The following is a 22836-nucleotide window of genomic DNA, read 5'->3' as shown; positions in this document are numbered from 1 at the left end:
ATATTAGTAATTTATTGATGAAGAACATTATATTATAATATCAAAAATATAAAATAATCACTTAAAACTTTAATATTTGGCATGTTTTATATAACAAATAAGCTCCAAAGTCTTATAAGAGAAAATCTTGGTTTCTTGTACAACTTTTATTAGCAAGAGACAATTCAATGTTCAAGGTCATGTGATGTGTCCAAAGGTAAATAGGGATGTTTACCCAACAGAATCATTAACAGTAAAATGTCCAGTGTGCTCTAACCTACCGGTGACATACTAAAATGTTTTTCTTAGAGGTAGTGGTATCTCAACTAACCACACTGAATAAAATATGGCATGACCTTTTCTTTTGGTTAGAATAACCACTTCATTTCAACTTTGTGCAGTGCTGTTTCCTTATTAAGCACATTGTAGTCAGGAAAAATCAAAATAAATCAAAAGCATAGTGATTTGGGCTTCTACAACAAAAATTTAAAAAGAACCTACGTTGATAACATGAAATAAATGAATAACTGAAAATAAATGTTATTCTAAAAGTGATTTGTAATGAAACCTTATGTTTTAGTTTTTTTTAAAAAATCTATTAGTATGTTTTTTGAATAGTTTCACAAACATTTTAAATCGGTCACTTTCAAAACAAACAATGCAAGGGAAACATTGAGAACAATGTTCTCATGCTCTATGATATTATAAAATCACAAATGACCATGTCATCCATACCCCATACAGGCCACATGCTTAGGCAAAGTTGAACAATATGAACTCCAATTCTGTGTTTGTATTTTTTCGTTTGGTTCAAAATTTTTCTCTTAACTTTTACTGTTTGTTTGATTTTCTTTTCTTGTGTTTTGTTGTTTCTTCACATACACATCCTCCCCGCCCCACACACAGAAGAGACAGAGAGAGAACTTGAGGTAGGGTGGATATGGAGGTAGGGAAGGGAGAAGAATATAATAAAATATATTGTATACAAACTTTCACAAAAACGTAAAGGAAAAGAAAATAAAGGCACAAATGCTAGAAAACTTGGAGTAGGAATTTAGAAACTGGAAAAGAAAAGGTATGATTTTTTTCAGGAAGCCAGTACCATTTAGCCAATACGTAATTTGAAGATGGTGAAAAATGTTCCAAGCTTCTGTCTTCTAAAATTAAATATAAAAAACAGTTACATGAAAAAGAAATTGAAATATTAGCAACAGGGAACTAAGACAACCAATTAGTAATTGCAAAACATACACACAATTCACTCCAAGTTCTATATTTTTCGTTTCTCTTTTTTCCCTCGTCCCCTCTGCCTCCCTTCCATCTTTTGTAGGAAACGAAACACTGCACTGCTTATTAGTGACAAAATCATGATCCCGGAGAGCTTTTCAATTGACACAAAGTGAGTTCATGCAGATGTGTTCAGCTGAAGTTAGGATGAAAATTCATTTCCACATGCCGTAGCGAGTCTATTCCAGGACAGTAGTCAGCAGGATTATGGGGGTTCAGTTGATCCAAGGCTAAAATGAAGCCTTTCTCAAAAGGCAACAGACCTTAGAAATTGCAAACTAAAATCATCCCTTCTGTTGCCATTCATTAGCTATTGCCAAGAATTCAGCGTTCATAGCCACTTCAAGGCATGGAGGTTCTGCTCAGGGCTCTCTGTGATTTAGTAGTATAGTTCAACTCATAGCACGCTCATGTTTCTTCACTTCTAATTTTACCAGAAGATCTGGTCAGTAAGTCAGTTATATCTTAACGGTCTCAATCCTGTTGCAGAAATGCTTATTCTTGGTCTGAATGTATTGCATAAACAGATGAATACCGACAAAGATAAAATACATTAGAAACCTGAGTGGGCAATAATCAAGGAGACACAGATCTAGTTCCCTCTGTCTGCCACTCAGTACAATATTGAATTCCTGGAAGCAGCTTAACCTGAGATATGATGAGAAACAACGCTAAAAAAACACTCTCTGTACCAAGGAATCAATAAATTACTGCAAATAAGTATTCTCATCAACTGTAAAACTGATCCTCAAGTTCTGAATTAGATCATATGATATCAATTTAATTGTGATAAAGTTCTACCTTTTAAATAATTTGCTGTGCAATATGTTTTCGAAACTTTTTTCTTATTCTACTGTTTTTCATTTAAGTACTTTGAAACACCTAACAAATGACTTTTATTACCTTGAATTTGATATGACACATATTAAATGGTCAAAATTGTTTGATATAGTGACATGCAGTTTAGAGAAAGAAGGGGGAGAATAAAATAATAAAGAAGTGTAAAATGTCTTCACAAAAAATTCTTTAAGAGCAAAATTCATTTCACTAACACATAACATCATGATGCTTATCTACTCACTAATATCCATAGTAACCTGCAATATTTGCCGCTCCATTACCATGTGCCAGGCATCATGCTAACATGGACCAGCTCACGTTACTTCAAAGTAATTAATCAAACTCAGAATATCCAGCAAGGTGTTATCATTCATTACTCTCACATCTTAAAGATGAGGAGCTGATGCTTGAGATGGTAATTACGTTCAGAGTTACTGTACCAGAAAGCATTGCATCTCCAGTATGAAGGCACCTGGGAACCAGGATGTTTGAACCCTTCATCACTGTCTAACCTGACCCTACTGTGGTCCACCTTTTTCCAATATTACTCCACACAGTAGACATGATATCAGGGCACCAGGAATGCCTTTTACAGTCATGTATAATCATTACTACAGTTTAACTTTTAAATAGCTCTGATGTCTAGCTCTTAATGAGTCAGAGTTAAAATATCCTTTTAATTCTTTAAAAGTATTATTTAGTGTTTTCCAGTAATGTAAGAAAACTGAGATGGATTTTCAAGTTGTGTGTAAGCTCTTTCACTATCAGTGAGTATCATCATTTAATTAGTATGTTGGTTATACCTACATTTTGTGCATTTTCTAGGAAAAGGTTATTGTTAAAGACTTGTGGCCAATAACATTTGTTATTTCACAAATACCAACTCTTGTCATAGTGTCTGATTAGTAAAACAATTAGTATCAGTTTCAAATAAAAATTAGTGCTTCATGGTACCTGGTCATTTAAATTCCTCTTTAGAATAAATATCTGTGCATTTCTTAAGTGATAGAAAACATCAATAATTTTGAAGGTACTGCATTACAGTGAAATTTTAAGTGACAGAAATATAAAGATATGCATCTTGTATAATATTACTGACATTTGATGCAGGAGACATTGTAATATAATTTTTAAATAAAGGGAACCTATCTCTTCAAGTTTCATTTCATTAGGTTAAAAAACATTTCTTGAAGGTTTTTTTTTTTAAAATATGTAATATATAAAGGATTTCTGACAATCTTATAATAAAAGGAAAACACAAATTGTAGCATGAAAAGGCCGGGCCTGCTTGTTGGGGTTTACCTAAACAGCTGGGGGGACCGGGTGGGACAAAATTCCAAACAAGCCAGCCCTTCATCTTACAACAAATATTTTACTTCTCTATAACTCTAATGGAAATGTTTTATGTGACTGCGTGTGGGGGTGTGATAGCTTTGATAAGACTTGAAGGAAAGACCTCATTTAAGGACCACCCAAAGGTTGGTATTGTCTAATAAGAAATATTGAAACTCAACCCATTAATTTTATTTTTGTTTTAGGATTTTAATATTATTAAATCACTTAAAATATCCTAAATTTATTCATTTTATGTATGATTATGTCTTTTTGTATTATGTATTAGGTTTTTATGTATGATTATCTCTGTACTCCATGGTTGAGCAGTTGTTCAAAGAGGACAGAAAAGGCCAGAAGATGGCGATAAATCCTTTGAGACTATAGTTTCAGGCAGTTGTGAGTCACTATGTTAATGTTGGAAATAAAACTCATGTTCTATGGTAGAGCAGCATTAACCCACTAAGTCATCTCTTTAGCCTCTACTAGGTCTTTTTTTCTTTTGAATGGTAGAAATGGCGTTTTAATTTTTTTTTGGCCTTTGATAATGTTTTACCAAAACTCTTAGGATTCAGTAGAGTTTAGATGCAATTGTTTATGTTACAGAGATACACAAAATCAGTTTTAAAATTACATAAATGGGTTATATAAGTGATAAAGATATTTCTATGCAGTACTGTTACAAAAATATTTTTTCCATACATCCTCTTTTTATAGACTTCACCCATGCTAGAGCACATGGTGTCTTGGTTAGATTTACTATTGCTATAGTGAAACACAATGACCATCACAACTTTGGAAGGAAAGGGTTTATTGAACTTATACTTTCATATCACCGTTCATTACTGAAGGAAGTTAGGACAAGAACTCAGACAAAGCAGGAACCTGGAGGCAGGGGCTGATACAGAGGCCATGAAGGGCTGAGACTTTACTGGCTTGTCCCCCATGGCATCCTCAGCCTTTTCTCTTATAAGACCCAGGGTCACTCATCCAGCGATCGCCCCACTCATAATAGGCTGAACCCTCTCTCATTGTTCACTAAGAAATTGTCCTAAGGCTTTGTTTACCTAAGGCTTTGTTTACAGATGATTTTGTTTACAGATGAATTGCAGTGACATTCAAAATTATAATTTTAGTAGAAATTGCATCTGCAAGATACAAATTTGATCCAGAATTTGTCTTAATTTATTTTTATGTCTCTTTTCTTTATACAAACCATACATATTAAATATTAATAAAAATACTACTTAAAAGAAGAAAACTGGGCCTGAAAAAAAATCAAGCTTTCCCCAGCGTCTCAGGCAGAGTAACAGTAACTATGGCACAGCAGCCCAAGGAGATCATGTCTTGTGTCTTTTGTGAATATGCAGATAATGTATTATATGTGTTATGTTTTATGAGAAATGAGGCTTGGTATATGTAATTCACATATTTCATCAGTGAACTAGGAGTATTTTCTGAATGTCCAGGTATCTGAGAATATAAACAGAATAGCACAGTATAACAAGCACCATTTGTTCTGCCTAATTTTAGGTCAACCTAATACAAGTTAGAGTCATTTTAGAAGGAGGAACCTCATTTAGGAGAATATCCCCAAAAGAAAGGCATGTGGGTAGTGTGTGATGTATATTCTTGGTTAAAGATCAAGGTGGTAGGTTCTAGGCCACTATGGATGGTGCTAATTCTGGTTTGGCGACTCTGGGTGCTATAAAAAAAGTAAACAAGTTGAGCAAACCTTGGAGGGTAAGCTAATAAGCATCATTTTTTCACTGCTTCTGCATCAGCTCTTGCCTAGAGTTTCTGCCCCAACTTCTCTGGATGATGGAGTACAAAATGAAGCAAAGCTATCTCCTCAAGTTGTTTTTGGTTGTAGTGTTTTATCACAACAATAGAAACTTAATTATGATATCATCATATGAATCATTAAAAGGCTTTATTTTCCGGCTGATGGAAGACAAAGAAATGAGAAAAGTTTAACAGAAGAGAAGCAAAAGAAGCCCACATTAAGAAAGAGGTTGAAAACACTCTGCCTGTAGACAGGATCCAGATGTGTAAACAGCAGTGGTAACTTCTAGGATCCATGGCTATCATCCTCGTATCCACAGCAGGCAAGGAAAGAAAGGTATTGTAACAATGCCCGCTAAAAGTGTGATGCCTAAGAATGAGACAATTTATTTATGTTACAGCAGAGTTAATATATCTCAAAGAATTTCCCTCGTCTAGCACATAAAGGAACTTTGAGCATCAAATGGAATCTGTTCACTCTACTGAACAGAGAAGTTCCTTTTTTAACAATTTATAGTTTTAAAATTTGAAATTAAGATTCAACTATGTAAATTCCCTCTTCCCTTTCCTCCCTCCAACACACCCCATGAATCTCTCTTTGCTCTATGCTTTCTCTTAAATTCATGGTCTCTATTATTTTAATTGTTGAATTGACAATCTGTAATAACATAATACATATGAATAAATTAATATATATCAACATAATGCAATATATGTGTGTTCATGTACACATATGCATGTATATGTATACCTGTTATATATATATAAATACAACCTGCTCACAATTATAAAGTCTTTAGTATGCATATGATTTCAGGGCTTATAAATAATCTGAGGAGACAGGTCTTTCCTGGAGTAGACTATCACATTCCCAGCATTCCTTAGCTGCCAGTAGTTTTCTGTCTGAATTCACATTGCCTTTCATTATGAATGTTTTCAAGCTTTACATTAGGCAGATGCATTTTCAATATTTGCTTTAACAGAATAAAAATAGGAAACATTTCCTCGAAACCCTGGATAAAAATATACCACAGAAATGTCTGGTAGCAAAGACCTCCGACAAAATAGTTTATTTGTGATAATGGCTGTGACTTGCATATGTACTTCAAAACTGGAACTCAATTTCCATTTCAAAATTTATAGGGCATTGTGAAGTGTCCCTGAAGTCTCCATTACCAGGAAGTTTAAGAAACAACTGGAAAGCTGAGTTGAGTGATCATGTCAAGTGTCTAAACCTCTAATGTGTCACTAGAGGAAATTAATTGACCACGCACCACTTCTCTTTGCACCTGATTTAGTCGGTACTCCCGCAGCTTTTCAGATAAACTGCTTTTTCCAGGGGTCTGAGAGGTACCACGTTCTCAGCATTTGGACAGCTCCGAGGAACAAAAGCCTTGCTTTAGAAAGGGCTGGTAGTGAAGCTGACCTTATCACAGTGGGCTAACGTAATAGACAAGAACGGGGAAGTAGAAGCCAGATAATGAAAGCAAACCAGGAAATATTGATTCCAGCCCAGCAGCACACTGTTTAATTTTAAAGACAGTTCCTCAGAAAATTCTTTCTTGTGTTGTCAAACAAGCGCGGGGACCTGTCTATCTTTCCAATCATTCCATTAGAAACACACAGGGGTGAGACGCTCTTGACTTTCCAGCAAACAGGAGGGCATCGGGAACATGCGGTTGCATTTCTCTCTTCTTACAGACTGCCACATTTAATCGCTGCCACTTGGAGAACAGAGAGAGCGAGAGATACTTTGTCCTCACTCATTTCTCTACTGTCTGCTTTCTGCCAACACGAAACAGGTGTCTGCGTCCAATTAATAGTTTTCCTCCGACTTGAGGATTTTCACCTTCCGAAGTCGGACTCATCGTTTACCTTCCTTTGTTTGCCAGGCTCCTATTGTATGTGGGCTACAAATGAAAGTGCTGATTGTGGTTGATGGAAGCAGCCTGAAAGCACCGGATTTGAGTCTGCTGTGTTGAAAGGTTTAGGTCCTTTATGTGCTTACTGGGCTTGAGAAGATAATTGCATTAGGTGATATCTTGAGTTCATAGTCGGAAATACAAAACAAACAGAGTTTTAAAGGTTTTATATTTGAACTAGAGTCTAACACTCCCTTTTATCAAGGAATGTCAAAGAATATTAAGAACAGATACACATTTTAGTCACTTTAAGCAAATTACTACCACGCAAAGCTAGTCCATTCAAGAGCAACTTGTTTCTCATTTGGACTGAGCAGGACCTTCATGTTACATTCTTTCTGCTTGGAGGCTCAACAAGAACTCTGGCTTAAAACTAAGAAGCAGTTCAAATGGGCTGCCAAAACTCTGAAACAACTCTCCAAATTCTTTGCCTCTCTCAAATCGTTGATGGTTAGTTAGTTAAATTGTCTGGTCATCTACTATTTTGTGGCTGCAATGGAAAGCTAACGCAGTCATGTTCAGGTTAGGGTTTGACCTCCAGTGTATACACATCTATACTCTAAATAAGCTAACTACAAATATGTTAAAACCTATAAGCACCATGATTTTGTCTCAGATCTATAGTGATTTTGTCTCAGATATATCCCCTGTGTAAATCATCCACTTCCTTCTGAAACAAGAGTTCATCAAACATGTCATTATTCATAAAGTGAAAGAAAGTGAGAAAGATTTCATCTTAATTTTAATTCCTATGGATATTGCTTGAATAAGAAAACTTTCATGGCACCAATTTACAATTCATAGAGATCTTTTGTCACACATACTTTGAAGTCTTGTCAGAATAGTTACCTAATTTATATGGAGCACCCTGGAGTCAGTGTCTCTTTGTAGTGTTATTTGTCAAAAGAATGGAGTACCGCTTTAAAGTATATGTGAGGGGACCTGCCAATCCCTTGCCTTCACATTGTGTTCTATGCTCGATCCAATTATCTCTCCTATGCATGTGAAATTATAAGCTATATTTGTCTTTGATATTTCCATTGTAGGAGTGTTGCAAGCAAGAATAACGCTGTTCTGAAGTTAATACATGGTAGTCTGGTAAAGAAGGAAGGATTTAACAGGAATTTTTATGTGTCTGTTTCTCTGTGTGTTGGAATATATGTGTGTGTGTGTTAGATATCCAAAAATGTTGTATAAGCTAAGCAGGCAGAGAAGCCATATACAAGAAGGGTTGTCTCTTCTGGGAAACAGGACAATAGACATAACATCTTCAGATCTGTCACTTTTACTCGTATTTTTATGACACCTAACTCAGTATTTTTTAGTTGATTTGAGTGATACGACCTTACATTTTATATATTGATTAAAATTTTTAATTAATATTGAGACTCTGTTCTCCAACCACAATTAATGACTTTATTTGTAGTTATTTGAAAAGTAAATATATCATTATATTGGCAACTAGGATTTTGGGAAGGAAGCCAGAAATTATGTAAAGAAACTCCTGTGGAATTTTGTTTGCTTTTATTGAGTAAACAACATTGAAAGATCTCCATTACAGTACCTGTGACCTTTAGTTTCTCAGCCCCGATGGTTATCTCGTCTTCATCTGCAGAAAACAGCACCCTGCCATCTTCACTTGCTCGCACTTCAAATCTTTTACACTGTGCCTCCACTGCCTCTGCTCCTGAAGTCAGAGGAAAGGTTTCAAAATCAAGCTGGGGTGCAGAACACCATTAGCATACATGATGTTTATAAAAGATAACAATACACATAGCATTCATCTCCTGCATCTCGGCTGCATGTTTTATATCAGAATGAACATTTTTAAGCTCTCATCCTTTTCACTGACTATTTACAGGCTAGATTAAATGATCATATGCATTACTTCTAAATGTTCCAGGGTATTCTAATATAGGGTGTGTGCTTAGCCAGATATAAACACCTGATGTATCCACAAGGCAGGCAATGCCTACTTTGATATTTACTGGAGATGAAGATTTGCCATTCATTTCACCTGGCAAGTGAGAGGTAGATGCTCAATAAATGGAGCCCAAATGATTCACATCTCTTTGAAGTGCAGACTATAGAACTCAGATTATTCCAAAGAACCAATCCTTTGTGAATCTTAAATTATTCCACATTTCATAGATTTTAGTGTAGATATCTTCTTACCCTTTAATGCCAATGAATTTAAAGCCATTTTAAAATCACTCTTGCAATTAATTTGTTTTCTATAATCTATTTTTGATAATTAATTTTCCACATTTTTTACTAAAAATTTAAGCAACTTAACTACTCTAAAGTAAACAGCTTAACTGCTCCAAAGTATAATTTAAAGTAGAAACAGGGATCCTTCCCATATGCCCCTCCCCACTCTTCTTCACATTCATTGCCTCTTTTAAATAATATAATATTACTATATATTATATTTATTCATAAATATATATTTATACATACACATGTGTGTATTTACATACATATATTCTTAAATATAACCTGTTCAGTCTGCATGATGTTACTCATATATATATTTTCATGGAAGACCATTTAGCACTGAAAACAATTGAGGAGTTAATCCCTCTTCCACTCCCAGCTTTCCTTAACTGCCGGTAATTCTTTGTAATGAGGCCTCATGGGCTTTTCTTATCCATGTTGCCTTTTCCCTTTGTGTAGTTCTTGTTCAGCTCATGTATGGGTAGTCATGTCAGTGAGACTTTATGAGTGTAGTTTCTGATATTGCAATGAGACACAGTCTTACAGAAACTCCCTCATCTTCTGACTCCTACAGTTTTGTCACCTGATCTTTCCCAAAACAACCTATTGCTCTTGACTTTGTTTAAACTCAGAGATAGATGGTAATTCTCTGTTGTTGTGGACACTGTATACTTGATAAACAGGCACCTAGATCTTTGAGTTGGAACTGTCCTGAATACTGCCTCTCTGAGGACTAGTTTTCATTGTACCCAAAGGTACCAAGCTGCCAAAGGAGAGAGAGAAGCAGTAGTCCTAACCAGCTACGATGCCTATGAGGCACACCATCTAATATCATAACAGTATAACCCTAAGGGTATAGTAGTGACATACATACCTTAGAGCTAATCATTAGGTCTCTAGTTGAAATAAGATGCATTTAATAGAAGTGAAACCATTCCCAGTATTTAGTGGCATTTTATTTGTATTTTAATACACAAAACTTGTCTGAAGATCAGAGAGTAAAACAGCCCCACTGATCAGCCTTATAGTCCTGGCAGTGGTGATACACCTTTAACCCCAGTAGTCATAGTAGTTGCCATAGAAATCGGGCGGTGCAAGTCTTTAATTCCAGTGGTGCACAACTTTAATCCAATCCCTAGAGAGGATTATAAAACGAGAGGAGACAGCTCTCATTCTCACTCTCATTTTGACATTCCGGAAGGCAGGATTTCAGACTGAGGCAGAGGTAAGAGCAAGTGCCTGGCTGCTTTGCTTTTCGGGTCTTCAGGCTGAACCACAATATCAGTCTCAGAGCTTCATTAATTGTGCAACACTGGTACTGGCACTGAGCTAACTACTCACTGATAGTGATTTCATGGTAGTTAGAAGAGTATCTATAAGCACAATTTACCTACCAATCATAATCACTAACAACAACTATGAACTTTTGTACTTATACTCATAGACAATGTAATTTTCACCTCTCTTTAAGAAAACTTATCTTTGCAACACATGGAAAACCACAATCAATTAAAATCATTTATCTTTTTTAAAATCAAAGATGTTTTCTTATACAATTTAAAGACAATACTGAGGTAAATATTGAAGACTTACTGTCCATGGACATCATCTTGATTTTGTGAATATTATTTCAGAAATTAGTATTCATTTGAATGTTTTGTTATTTAATTATAGTCTAACCTTGTATGTTTGCCTTCAACCATTGATACTTAGTAACTCAACTAAGAGATAGTCAAAACACTGAGGACAGTGTGTTGACATATTTGACTTTTAGGTTTACATATCCCTGTGTTTAAATCAGTTTCCAAGAGACTTGGGTACAAGTGGCTCCTTGCAACAGGTACACATTGAGGCTCAATGATCTGAGAGGTATTGTAGATCTTCTACACATAAAACCTTCACAATATGCCATATTATCATCTTCAGATATACACAATTGCTGAGATAAATTGATTAACAAGTTATATTTAATGATAGAGACATATACTAGATAACTGCACACATATGAAGACATTATATGCTCTCACAGATTAGTAAGAATTTCCTAGGAATAGTGATTAATGTCTTTATTCAGAGGAGACTATACTAATATTAAAATATTATATCGCATGTCACATAAGCTATTGCAAATAAACTATTAGAAATAAGCTATTAGAGACTTTATTAGGTTAGTGCCTGGCTCTGGAAAAGGAAGTTGAAATTTTAATTCATTAACATTAAATGAGCAAAGCCAAATAAGCAAATTGCACAATATTTATGCATGCAGAATAGATGAGATGCATCTAAGTTATAAATTAATGCATGCAAAAATCATCCAATTGAAAAACAGATATAAAATTAATGCTTCAGAGTACACTTTATTCACCATATTAGCATAATTACAGATGGCAGAATTGCAAGCAATTAGCAATGACTTGATAGTAAATAAATGTTTTATATCAGAAAATAATTATATAGCATCACATTTACATGCATTCCTTTTCTTTTCTACAAATGAATAAAAAGCAAAATTATACAATTGGAGACACAAGCAGTAATTGGGACTATCAATGTGTAATATTAAAATATTAAGCATTATAATACTGAACTTAGTATTATTTTTGTTTTTCTTTTATCATTTGCTTGCATCTAGTATTTTTTTTTAAGGCAAGGTCAAGTTGTCCAAAAGTGTGATTGCAGTAGGTAGAAAAAGACTGTATTTGCATTTTCTACATTCAATTAAAAAATACTAAAACTAGAAATTTTTCTTTGATAAGAACATCTATGGGTGATTAAATAATACAGTTGCAAGAGATTTCTAGGTTCCCTTCAAGACTGAATCAAAGAAAACTAAGGAGAAATTTCAGTGGTTATTTCTGTATATCTCAATGTGTCTTTCTCAAACACTGTATGATCTCTCATTGCATCCTTTGAGATTTAGTTTTATATGTGTTCAACAGGTTCATGTCCCTGGATATCTTTAAGAGATTAGAAATTCTTATTCATAATTCTTCATTCAGAAATTAAAACTATTTAAATAGTTTTAAAGTTACTATGTGTACAGATGAAATCTATAAGCAAAATCATAGCAGCCAAATTATTTTGAGGTATACAAATAAATTCTAAAGACCAAAACAGTTGCAGTCACCATTGGAGACCAACAGCCATGGCTTTGCAGTACCTTATAGCTACAGGTCTCAAAAGGGCCACAAGATGAAAATGAATGCCATCAAGCTGGCTCAGAGACAGCATTAACGAACCTGCCAAGTTCATGTGTGATGTGATGCGAGAAAGTTGCTTTGAGCTCTGGGAGTAGTACACTGTGGAACTGCCTGTGGTTTACAGGTACAATCCTGCCATCATGATAATCAAGAGGGTGGGGATGCCCAACCATTCCAAGAATAAGGGGAAGGAGCTGAGAAAGAACCAGCTGCCATGAGGAAAGGTTCAATTAAGGACTAATTGACACTATCTGTTCCTCAATAAGCACTTTGCCATATGAGTGTGCGGGTGCACACACACACATGCACACACACACATGTTCATACACTAACACTGTATATACAAAAGTATATATGTGTGTATGTGTGTGTGTGTGTATTTTTCTGAACATAAAATGAAAATAAATGTTCAAGCACACATATTTATCAGTATATGTTAGACTTTATTTTGTTATCAGTATATGTTAGACTTTATTTTGTTTTATAAAATGAATGACCTTAAAAATTTACATATGAAATGTGTACTAGGAACATCTGCCACAGGGGAAGATACATTAGAAAACAAAGAAGAGCAACCTCAAGCCAGGCTTGATGGTTCTCTTCTCCAGATTCTGATGTCTTCAGCATTTGTGGTTCTCCTGGGGTCCTGTGAGAGTCATGTTTATCCCTCCTCCCTACATCTGCTGACCAATGGATTAAGGCCATGGCTGCTATTTGACTTCCAGAAACTAATATAGCAATGGGAATACTCAAATTTAGGGGGTTACCTTTATGCTTCTGTCTTTCTTTCTAATAACACCCATCAGCCTTTCTCTAAACCAACAGTCAGCATGTAGTTAGGTATTCCCCAGTTTAGGCTTACTTTTTAGTTGTGATGAAGGCCAATATTTGCCACCATTTGCACCACTTCCTTACCTATAATTTATTCTTCACACCTCTTGTTCTCTATTTTTATTTTAAAATCAACTAGGAAGTGGACTGGTGAGGTGGGTTGTTAAGAGCATTTGCTGCTCATGCAGAGGAATGTTATTTGGTTCCCAATACCTAAAGGTGACTAGCACCAATCTGTAACTTGAGTTCTAGGGGATCTTATGCCATCGCCTGGCCTCCATGGGCACTGCAGACACACAGAGAGTATTTACAAAGCAGCAAAACCTTTATACATATAAAATAAAAATAGATAAATCTTAAATTACCTAAAAATTATGCATGTAAAAGTTTGCAAATAATTTTACGTAGCTCCCATTGGAGGAAATAGCTGCTACTACCAACATTATTGAGATCCTTATTGCCACCTTTCCTTAAGCGCGAGTCTCTCCATCCTTGCTGCTGAGAAAACTTTATTCTGCAGAATAACCTAGATCCGTTTTTCAACCGTATATTTTTTATGATTTAGAGCTTAGATGTAGGGCATCTTTTTTAGTTCATTAATATTTTAAAATCTGTTTATTTAAACATAATGAATTAACATTTTGTCCTCTGATGAAAATGGTTCTCATCATTCTTTTCTTTCAGTTTGTTATGTATGTGTGCTGTGTGCTTTTCAAATGCTTTTTTAGTCATAAAGCATGAACATATTTTTATTTCTTGTGTTAATTATACATTTAGATTTTAATTACATTAAAATTTAATTAAATTAAGAATTTAATAATTGTTAATTTTATGTGTATCTCTCTGTCCCCTTTTCTGTCTCTGTCTCCCCTGTCTCCCTGTGTATGCGCATGTTTGGGGGCTTACTTAATTTAGAGCCTCATACCGTCTGAGTTTGAATCACATAGGTGAAAATGGCATGTCAGTAATCACAAGGTTGTTGTGTGGAAATCTCAGTACTAGGCATGTGTTACTTCACAGGATTCATATATAATGAAGACTATCACAGTGTTGGGCACGGGTTTTATATTCGTAATTTCAGGATGGGATATGGAAGCAGAAGTATTATATGGATATTAAAGCAGAAATATCAGGAGTTTAGGTCATCGTAAGAAATAAGTTGCTATGGTCCATATTTATAATTCATTTAGAAAATTATTTCTGAATTCATATCATCAGAAATATGAAGGAGACATTGACCCCTCTCTTCCCTAGCAGACAACTGGTGCCTGCCTCTCTCAGAGCTCCAGGGATTGTGAAGTTACAAGCAGTCTGAAAGATTACTGAGCCTAGGATAAGAAGGAGGGACAACCTCAAGACTTTGGATATATATTAGACAAAAATTTGCATAGATAATTTGTAGTGGGGTCTAAGTTAGAAGAGCATAAAGATAGTACCAGACACAGAAGACAAGAATGTCCCATGACCAGGAACCTTAAGACCACTCCCTTCTGCCAATTCTTATACCACCCATTTCTTACATTTCTCTAAGCTGGCATCTCAGTTTTGTAGAATTGGATTTTGAAAACTGTTTCACGTTTGCTATGCTTTGAATTTGCAATTACACCATGAAAATCCTGGGTTTTTTTTGTCCCCCACAGCCATCTACAGCCACTAGGTTAGTCAATGAATGGGCTACACACTACCCTGTCCTCACACAAAGAAACACAATAAACGAAAGTAAGAATGGAAAGAAACAAGGGAGGAAGAAAAGACAGAGAGGAAGAAAGAAAAAAGAAAGGAAGGAAGGAAGGAAGGAAGAAAGAAAGGAAGAAAGGAAAGAGGAAAAAAGAAAGAAAGAAAATAAAGAAAGAAGAAAAAGATGAAAGAAGACAAGATGGAAGGAAGGAGGGAGGGAAGGAGGGAGGAATGACAGTTGTACAGCTGCTGCTCATATGATGTCTCCATTATTAAATACACAACTACTTTGGCTCGGCTCTAAGATCTGAAGAAATCAAACAAAAAGGAAATAGGTACCTCACTCTGGCTGGTGCTTGTAAAGTCAGAAGGGCCTATGAAGATGGACACTTAAAAGTAATCCCACACTAGCTCAAAATTGAAAAATAGATAGCTATTTATTTAGGGGTAGACTCACAAATCAGAATCCTCTGCTTGAGTGGAGATCAGAAACTGAAATCCGTAACTGGAGCAGAGAGGCCAGAAAAGAGGTTGGACACATGCTCTATATCGGCATATATAGTATAAGAGGCCACACCCCAGTGGGCGGGTAACCACTAGCTGTAAGACTTCCTACAGCACATCCCCCATTTGTTTAAATAAAAAAAAGTTGTAAGCCTAATACGAAATTATATGCAATAAGAACAAATATGCTCAATAATTATCCTATCCTAACTAGGTTAAGTCTTGTATAAATCATGAGAGGAAAATAACTACAACTATCTAGTCTTCAACCCCATCAAAGTTCTGGGAAAGGAAATAATATTACTTGAGTAAGCAGGAAGTACAATCAAGCAACTTCCAAAAATGTACAACAAATGACAGAGACAACTGGCTACCTGGGCAATCACCCAAAGTCTCATTTGCAATGTTGAAGTGACCAGCTTTGGCTAAGGACTAGAATAACTGATGTAACATTTTCAGAGGCAAAACCATACCATATTATCATGTCTTGGCAAGATATGAGAGTCCTGCTTATCCACTTCTGAATATCATGTATCTTGTCAGTGGTTGAGGCATGGACATTTCTTTGTCAAAAGGCCAGCTTTGCCAAGAAGAAAACAAGCTCCAAGTGGTGTGTCTTCGGTGCTGAACACTCCCTCGGGAATAGATTAGGAGGAATTGTGTCTCACTTCAACAGAACCCTAAGTTATTTAAATGTCATATTCTACAGCTCTTTGATGTGGTTGAAGATTACCTATATATGCAGAATATAATCTCTATGTATCTAAAGAACCTGTTTAGTCTAAATATAAATATGACAAACATAGATAACTATTGATCTATAATCCTTAATATTTCTATAACTTAAAAACTAAGACTTCATATTAGAATATTATACAATAAACAATTGTGCAACAAATGAGAACAATGACCTCAAAATATAAACAATGTATAAGTATCTTGATCAGAGGTAGAAATGTACATTGCAATATGGCAAATATATATTAATTTTTATTAAAATTATTTTTAATATATTATTTTAAGCAGAGGTAGAAGCATTCATGCATACAATATTCAATGTAATTTAACTTTGTATCAATATACAAGAATCTATACCAATGTAATTGTCTATAAATGATAATTCAGAAATATTCACTTTATTACTCACTATTATTATCAGTGTGAGTAAACTCATACTAATCTATTATCCTATCCAATTCTGCCCCCCCTTTCTTTCCAAGAGATCCCTGAGATTAAGTAGAGTTTTCAAAAAAAAACTGTCACTGCCCACCCTTCTGGGTCACAACCTCTGCATACACTACTATCAACATAACTTGCATGGTGTGCCTGTTAATTCAGTTGTGACACAGCTATTATGATTACATCCAACTGTTTTGTGATTGGATTTAATGTGCACACAACAGGAAAGATGTCGTGTCTGGTATTGAAAGCCAGGGCAAAAAGCCTGAGGCAGGAAAAAAAAAAACACCAGCGGAGATCCAAATGGATATCATATGCCTGTGAAGCTGCCTCCTACACATTAGCATTGACGCTCACAGCATATGATGGAGGGAAACTTTTTTTTTCTCCTTTTTATTTTCAGTAGGCAACAGAAGCTGCTGGGACTAACAAGTCAACGAAGTGCCGAGACTAGGTGATTCCTGCCATTGCACTGTGGCTACTTTCTCAGCTATTCACAGAGGAGAATAATAAATCTTTTATATCTCTTTCAAATATAAGAAAAATACAAGGAAAGAAAACAGAAAGAATGTAAAAAAGCAAAATGTCAGACATAAACATGCATACATATGGGCAACACTGTATGAAGTCACCAGGTTGCTTTCATAAATTTAAATATGTATGTGAATGTCTGTAATAAAAGTAATTAAAGAAGAAGAGGCCATGAATTTGAGAGGAAGGTAGTGGGGAACATGAGAGTAATTAGAAAAAGAAAGAGAGAAGCAGAAAATGATCTAAATACAGTACTCATATATGAAGTCCTTAAATGAGCAAAGAGCTAATATAAAAATTGTAAAAGCTGGAGAATTGGATAGAATCCTGTGCAAGTATTTCTTCTGAAGTAAAACACTCCTGGGGGAAGGACTAGGGCCTAGAACTCAATGCATTAATGGGACTCAGAATATCAATTGTAAACCTAATTGGTTATTTCATTATTATACCTCAAACATTCTCAAAAATTATATGGTATAAATATTTTCTTATTATATTTTAATGCATAGTTTCTCCTAACTATATGCAGTGCTGTTAAGTTAGCTGTGATAGGTATACATTGCAGATATATTCAAATAATCGTGAAATCTTATGGTATCAGTCAAATTATAAACATCATACCAAATTAAAAAATTATTCTACTTAATTTTTGAAATTCATCTTGACAATTCATTGTAAATATCAGGATGATTATTTGTAAGGCACGTATTTATTTTCTTTGTCTGATAAAACAAAACCTACGTAGAAACCATTCCTGGCAGAAATCTGTATTCTTGAAACAGTCACCAGAGCATTGCTCTCTTCCCTATAAAATGACTCACAATGTGTTTAAATTGCCATTCAACTATTTTAATGAAGACACTGATGCATGCTTACTGATATTTTGGGGTTTTTAGGTTTCACATAACAATCTATATTGCTACTTAATCTAAATGATTGTAAACGTTTCTATCTTCTCTCTGAAGTTTATTTAGCCTGTAAACATGACTTATGGAGTTGAAGCTAATGGACTTGTAAATAAATAAGAACAAACTTCAAGGTAAACAATTTAAGAAATTATAAGACATTATTATTCTGTCAGCTAAGTAATAATAAACTGCCCTTCTGAGGTTTTTGTGATATTTTGTTGTGAATGCATTCGCTGATGGTTACGTGAATACTTAAAATCCTTTCATTTGAAAAACATAAATTATGGTACCCAAAAGGGCACCAAACCCTCTTTGGACTCCAGAGAAATGATGAGGTAGATGTTTGGATTAAAACTTTTCCATTAAAAAGGATCCGGTAGATTTTAGTGGTTTACTTCAGCAATGATTTTTAGGTACTTTGATTCCTGTGGTCAATCAGAAGAACAGATGCTGGGAACAAAATCTGTAATCATTTTTCACTTCCAAATTGAAATAAAATATTGGCATATATTGATTGTGTGGAATAAAAGGCTTCTAGGTGATAATTTTATGTGAAATGTGCTTTGGTCATAGTAGCCCACGTTCAGATACTTTTCAGTTATTTTCTTAAGTAAACTCACAAAGAGGTTTATTTAAGCTCACTGTTGGGGGCTAATGTACATCATGAGGATTAAATTCTGAGGGCAGGAGTATGGTATAGCTGGATAAACGTTTCTGAAGCCAGTAAGAAAGGAGAGTTGAATACAAAGCCTTTACTTTAGTTTCTTTTTTTTAATTCAGTTAAAGATTCAGATCCTTGGAAAAGTGCTTCCTACAATTCAGTTTTGCCTCCCGCCAACTAACGTAATCTTTAGATTTTCTCATAGACCCGCCCACAGTTTTGTTTCCAAGAGCACAACCCAGTTGACAATGAACATTGACCATCGTATGCTCATTCAATTCCTCTTTTTATTCCGTCACCCTTCCATTTCCCTTTTCTATTCCTGTCCTTTCTTGTTTTCCTAGCTAACAAATATGATAGCAGCCATAGTCGAGAAAAGATGTGTGTCCAGTTAAGTACTAAGTTATTTCAGAAATTATGGAGCTTTTATTTGTTACTGGTGGTAAAAACCTTTAATATCAGTTCCCTGGGATGCTAAGTTAAGAGATGACAAGTCCAAGTCCTCCCTGGGCTTCTCAGAAAGCTCAATCAATCTTCATAAACAAATTAACAAACCAAGATAAAAAAAAACAAATAAAGGCATACAAAATAATTAATGCTGTAGGTTAGTGATGAGTGTATACTTGCCATGGAGGGACTTGGGGGTCTAGTTCTAGTTTCTTAAATAGAAGGAAATAAAAGTTTAAACAGGAGTACAAATAGCAAAGGGAGGAGGAAGGGGAAGAGGGGGATCAAAAATGAAATCATAGAGATTTTATATAACCACAGCGCAAAATCTTTCAACAGCAGAATTTGAATATAAAAGTCATATTTAAAAGAAAAGGGATTTTGTTTTAAAATGTGCATGAGAAAGCTTAGAAATGATAATGGCAAATTGTGAAATATTTCAAAATGAACAATGGTTAAGTGTTGTTATCCACAAATTGTAAGAAACTATACTAAATTAGTACTTTCAGTCAGATTGATGGTCTCAAAAGATTATATTAAAAGTAAAGAAAAACTAAAAAAGTTTCTGATCAAACAGCTATGTTTAGAGTTAGAAAATAAATGAAACAAAAATTTAGAAACAAAATACAATTCTAAAAATGTAGATTATAAATTAATGATGAAGATGAGGGTAGATGTTCATTTAATAGAATGAAACTATTGGGACATATTATCAATAATGATAAAAGTAGATTGTTAAACCAACAAATAAAGTTTAGCAATCTGATAAACTTGATCTCAAAAAGCTCGAGGGAAATTAATAAATATCAGTAATCAACAAAGAGCCCTTGCTATAGATGCTGAAAGTGCTAACATAGTCTAAATACATTGTAATAACTTTATAAGTAAACTGAAATTTTAATTAAGAGAAGTAGATTGTGGTCACCTGTAGGTCACTTTTGGGATTTTGAGTATTAACCCAAAGATGATTATAATTATTTTTGGTGTGATAGGATTATAGGATTGTCATGTTAGTGTTAGGGCTCTAGTGCCACATGGAGTTTCTTTCCTTGTTGCTTCTTATTTTCAGTGTTTTACTTTGAGGTTTGCATACGGTTTAAAGAAAGCTTGTATTTTATTTGCATGTGGATATTTGACTTTTCCAACACCATTTATGAAGAGCCAATACTTTCCTAATACAAGGCCCTCTTGATAACTTCTCACCTAAATCATTTTCAAAAGGAAACAGTTTCTACTGCTTGAATATTAGATGTGAGTTTTTATTATAATTAAATAGAATTCAAAAGAATGTCCATTAATACATAATTACATCTGATGCCTAGGAAAGAACCTGCTGTGAAAAGAATACTTGAGAATTTAATGAAGAAACTGTTTATAAATTTATACAGGGTGAGAGGTTTTTTTAATTAAACATTTCACTAGGCGAATTTTTCTTTCAACAGTCTGGCTAATACAAAGCTTGGGGAGATAGTGACACAAAATAATGTGTTTCTTTCTATTTATTAATGAAAAATGTTTGGAAATAATGTGTCTTCTATATTAAAATGTAAAACCTAACTTAATTATTTCTCTTAGAATGAATAGATCAACCTGTTGTTTTTCTCTTGTGTATAAAATGATTGCTTGTTTTCATTTCGTGAAACATTTAAGAGTTATGGACATGTAAATTTAAAGGTTAAGCTTTACTTTTTCTTTATAACCATGATATAGCAATATTCTTAAACTTTTCAGAATTTCAAATAGTTTCCAATTACTTTTAATATCTAAAAATGTTCATAAAAGAATTTTAAAGTGCTCAAATCTTTATACCCCAATCTTTAAAACAGGAGTAAGATGTGATACACTTGTTGAAGCTGTTTATGTATTTAGGAAAAATTGATACTGTTGATAACAGTAACCTGAGTTCTTGTGGATACAATTTAACTTTATTTTAAAACAACTTATGAGGTGCATTTGCAAGTTTTGAGTTTCCTGGTTATTTACCATGTTTCATTTTGTTTTTAGTGTCTTCACCGCCCTTTTGCTCACATGTCCAAATAATATCTTTTATAGATTCAAAAGAAAACATTTTCTATTATAATCCAATATTTCAATTTTTCTACATATTTCCTTTTATTATTCAATAATGTTTTTTCAAAATTTTAGAACCCGTGACAACTTTCATCCACAGTTCACCCAGGTAAGGGTAAAATAAAACTAGTGTGACTAAATGCTTCGCACCTCCAATAGTAACAAATGCCCTCATAGCTGTCCACCCTCTCCCTGTCTTCAAAATAGACTTTGTTGCTTAGTGGATCTAAATAATGGAGAAAGATTTTAAACATAATATCAGAAAATTTGAAAAACTATGTGATAAATTGTAAAATATTTTTATTTCTACTCATTTATTTCATATATGTAATGAAGACATCTCGAACTTAAAAACGAATTTTTGGATAATTCATATACCCGACGTCTGCCTATTCAGAACTTCTGGAAGTCTCCCCCTTGAATCTGGATTTTGTTTATGACTGAAATGTAGGCATGATAAGGCCATGTCTCTCCCATCTGGTTGGTCTGCTGCTTTCAAACTTGTAGTCTCCACTTTGAGTGGTACTGCTACTGTTGATGGTGTCTATCCATATGGATGTCAGAACTGAGGGGTACTTTACCTTTTGTTTTTAACCTTTAATCCTAGCACTCAGAAGTTAGAGAAAGTCAGATCTCTGTGAATTCAAGGTCAACCTGGTCTATGGATCTAGTTCTAGGACAGCCAGGGCTACACAGAGAAATGGCATCTTCAAAAACCAAACCAACCAAAACCAAAAAATGACATCTAATATTCAGCTTTACTTCTATTTTCTATTTACTACTTTCGGTGTGGTATGATGTGGGGCGTGCGTGCATGCGTGTGTGCGTGTGTGTGTGTGTGTGTGCGTGCATGCGTGTGTGTGAAAACTCTGAACCATGGTCTCAGTATATCAATCAAACTCTACTTTAACTAAATCTTCATTTCATTTCTGTCCTCTAACCCTTTCAAGTGTCTGGGATAGTAGATATGACCCCATCATGTGAAACTTTGAACCCTTGATCCAAAATCTCTTGCTTCCCCACCCCACTCTGTCACTAGTAACCATCATTCCATTTTCATTTTCCATGATGATTTTTTAATATTCTTATATTAAACATGTAAGTAAGAATAAATGTTTTTTGTTTTCCTGTGGCTATTTTAAAAGAAAGCACCAAAATACACCCCTCCAGATGCAGTCATGCAATGTTAAATGACAGAATTTCTTCCTTTTTAAGTGTTGAATAGTATTACACTGTATAAATACACACACACACACTCACAAACACACACACACTGCATTCACTACATTCACCCTTCATCCACTGGAAGAAACTAAGATTTGTACTGTTCTTTGGATATTGTGAAAAATGTTTTAATGAACAAAAAAGTGCATGATGATGTATATATGAATCATATGTGTATCCTAATGTTAGATTAGAGTATTGCAAATCCATTTTTAGTAGATCTTCAACAGCATTGCACACTT

The 22836-nt window shown here is 34.5% G+C and overlaps 1 protein-coding gene across 1 annotated transcript in view; it reads right to left on the bottom strand.

Annotated features, from left to right (window-relative positions):
- Sgcz (sarcoglycan zeta) overlaps window positions 1-22836 on the bottom strand; it is a 356632-nt gene that overhangs the window by 22601 nt on the left and 311195 nt on the right. Inside the window, exon 4 of the mRNA XM_048456621.3 lies at window positions 8710-8832. Coding sequence (XP_048312578.2) covers window positions 8710-8832 — 123 coding nt within the window. The remainder of the gene's footprint in view (window positions 1-8709; window positions 8833-22836) is intronic.

The sequence above is a fragment of the Myodes glareolus genome, chromosome 23 (genome assembly GCF_982192425.1).
Source record: "Myodes glareolus chromosome 23, mMyoGla1.1, whole genome shotgun sequence".
NCBI classification, from domain to species: Eukaryota; Metazoa; Chordata; class Mammalia; order Rodentia; family Cricetidae; genus Myodes; species Myodes glareolus.
This window is presented reverse-complemented; position numbering and strand designations above follow the sequence as displayed.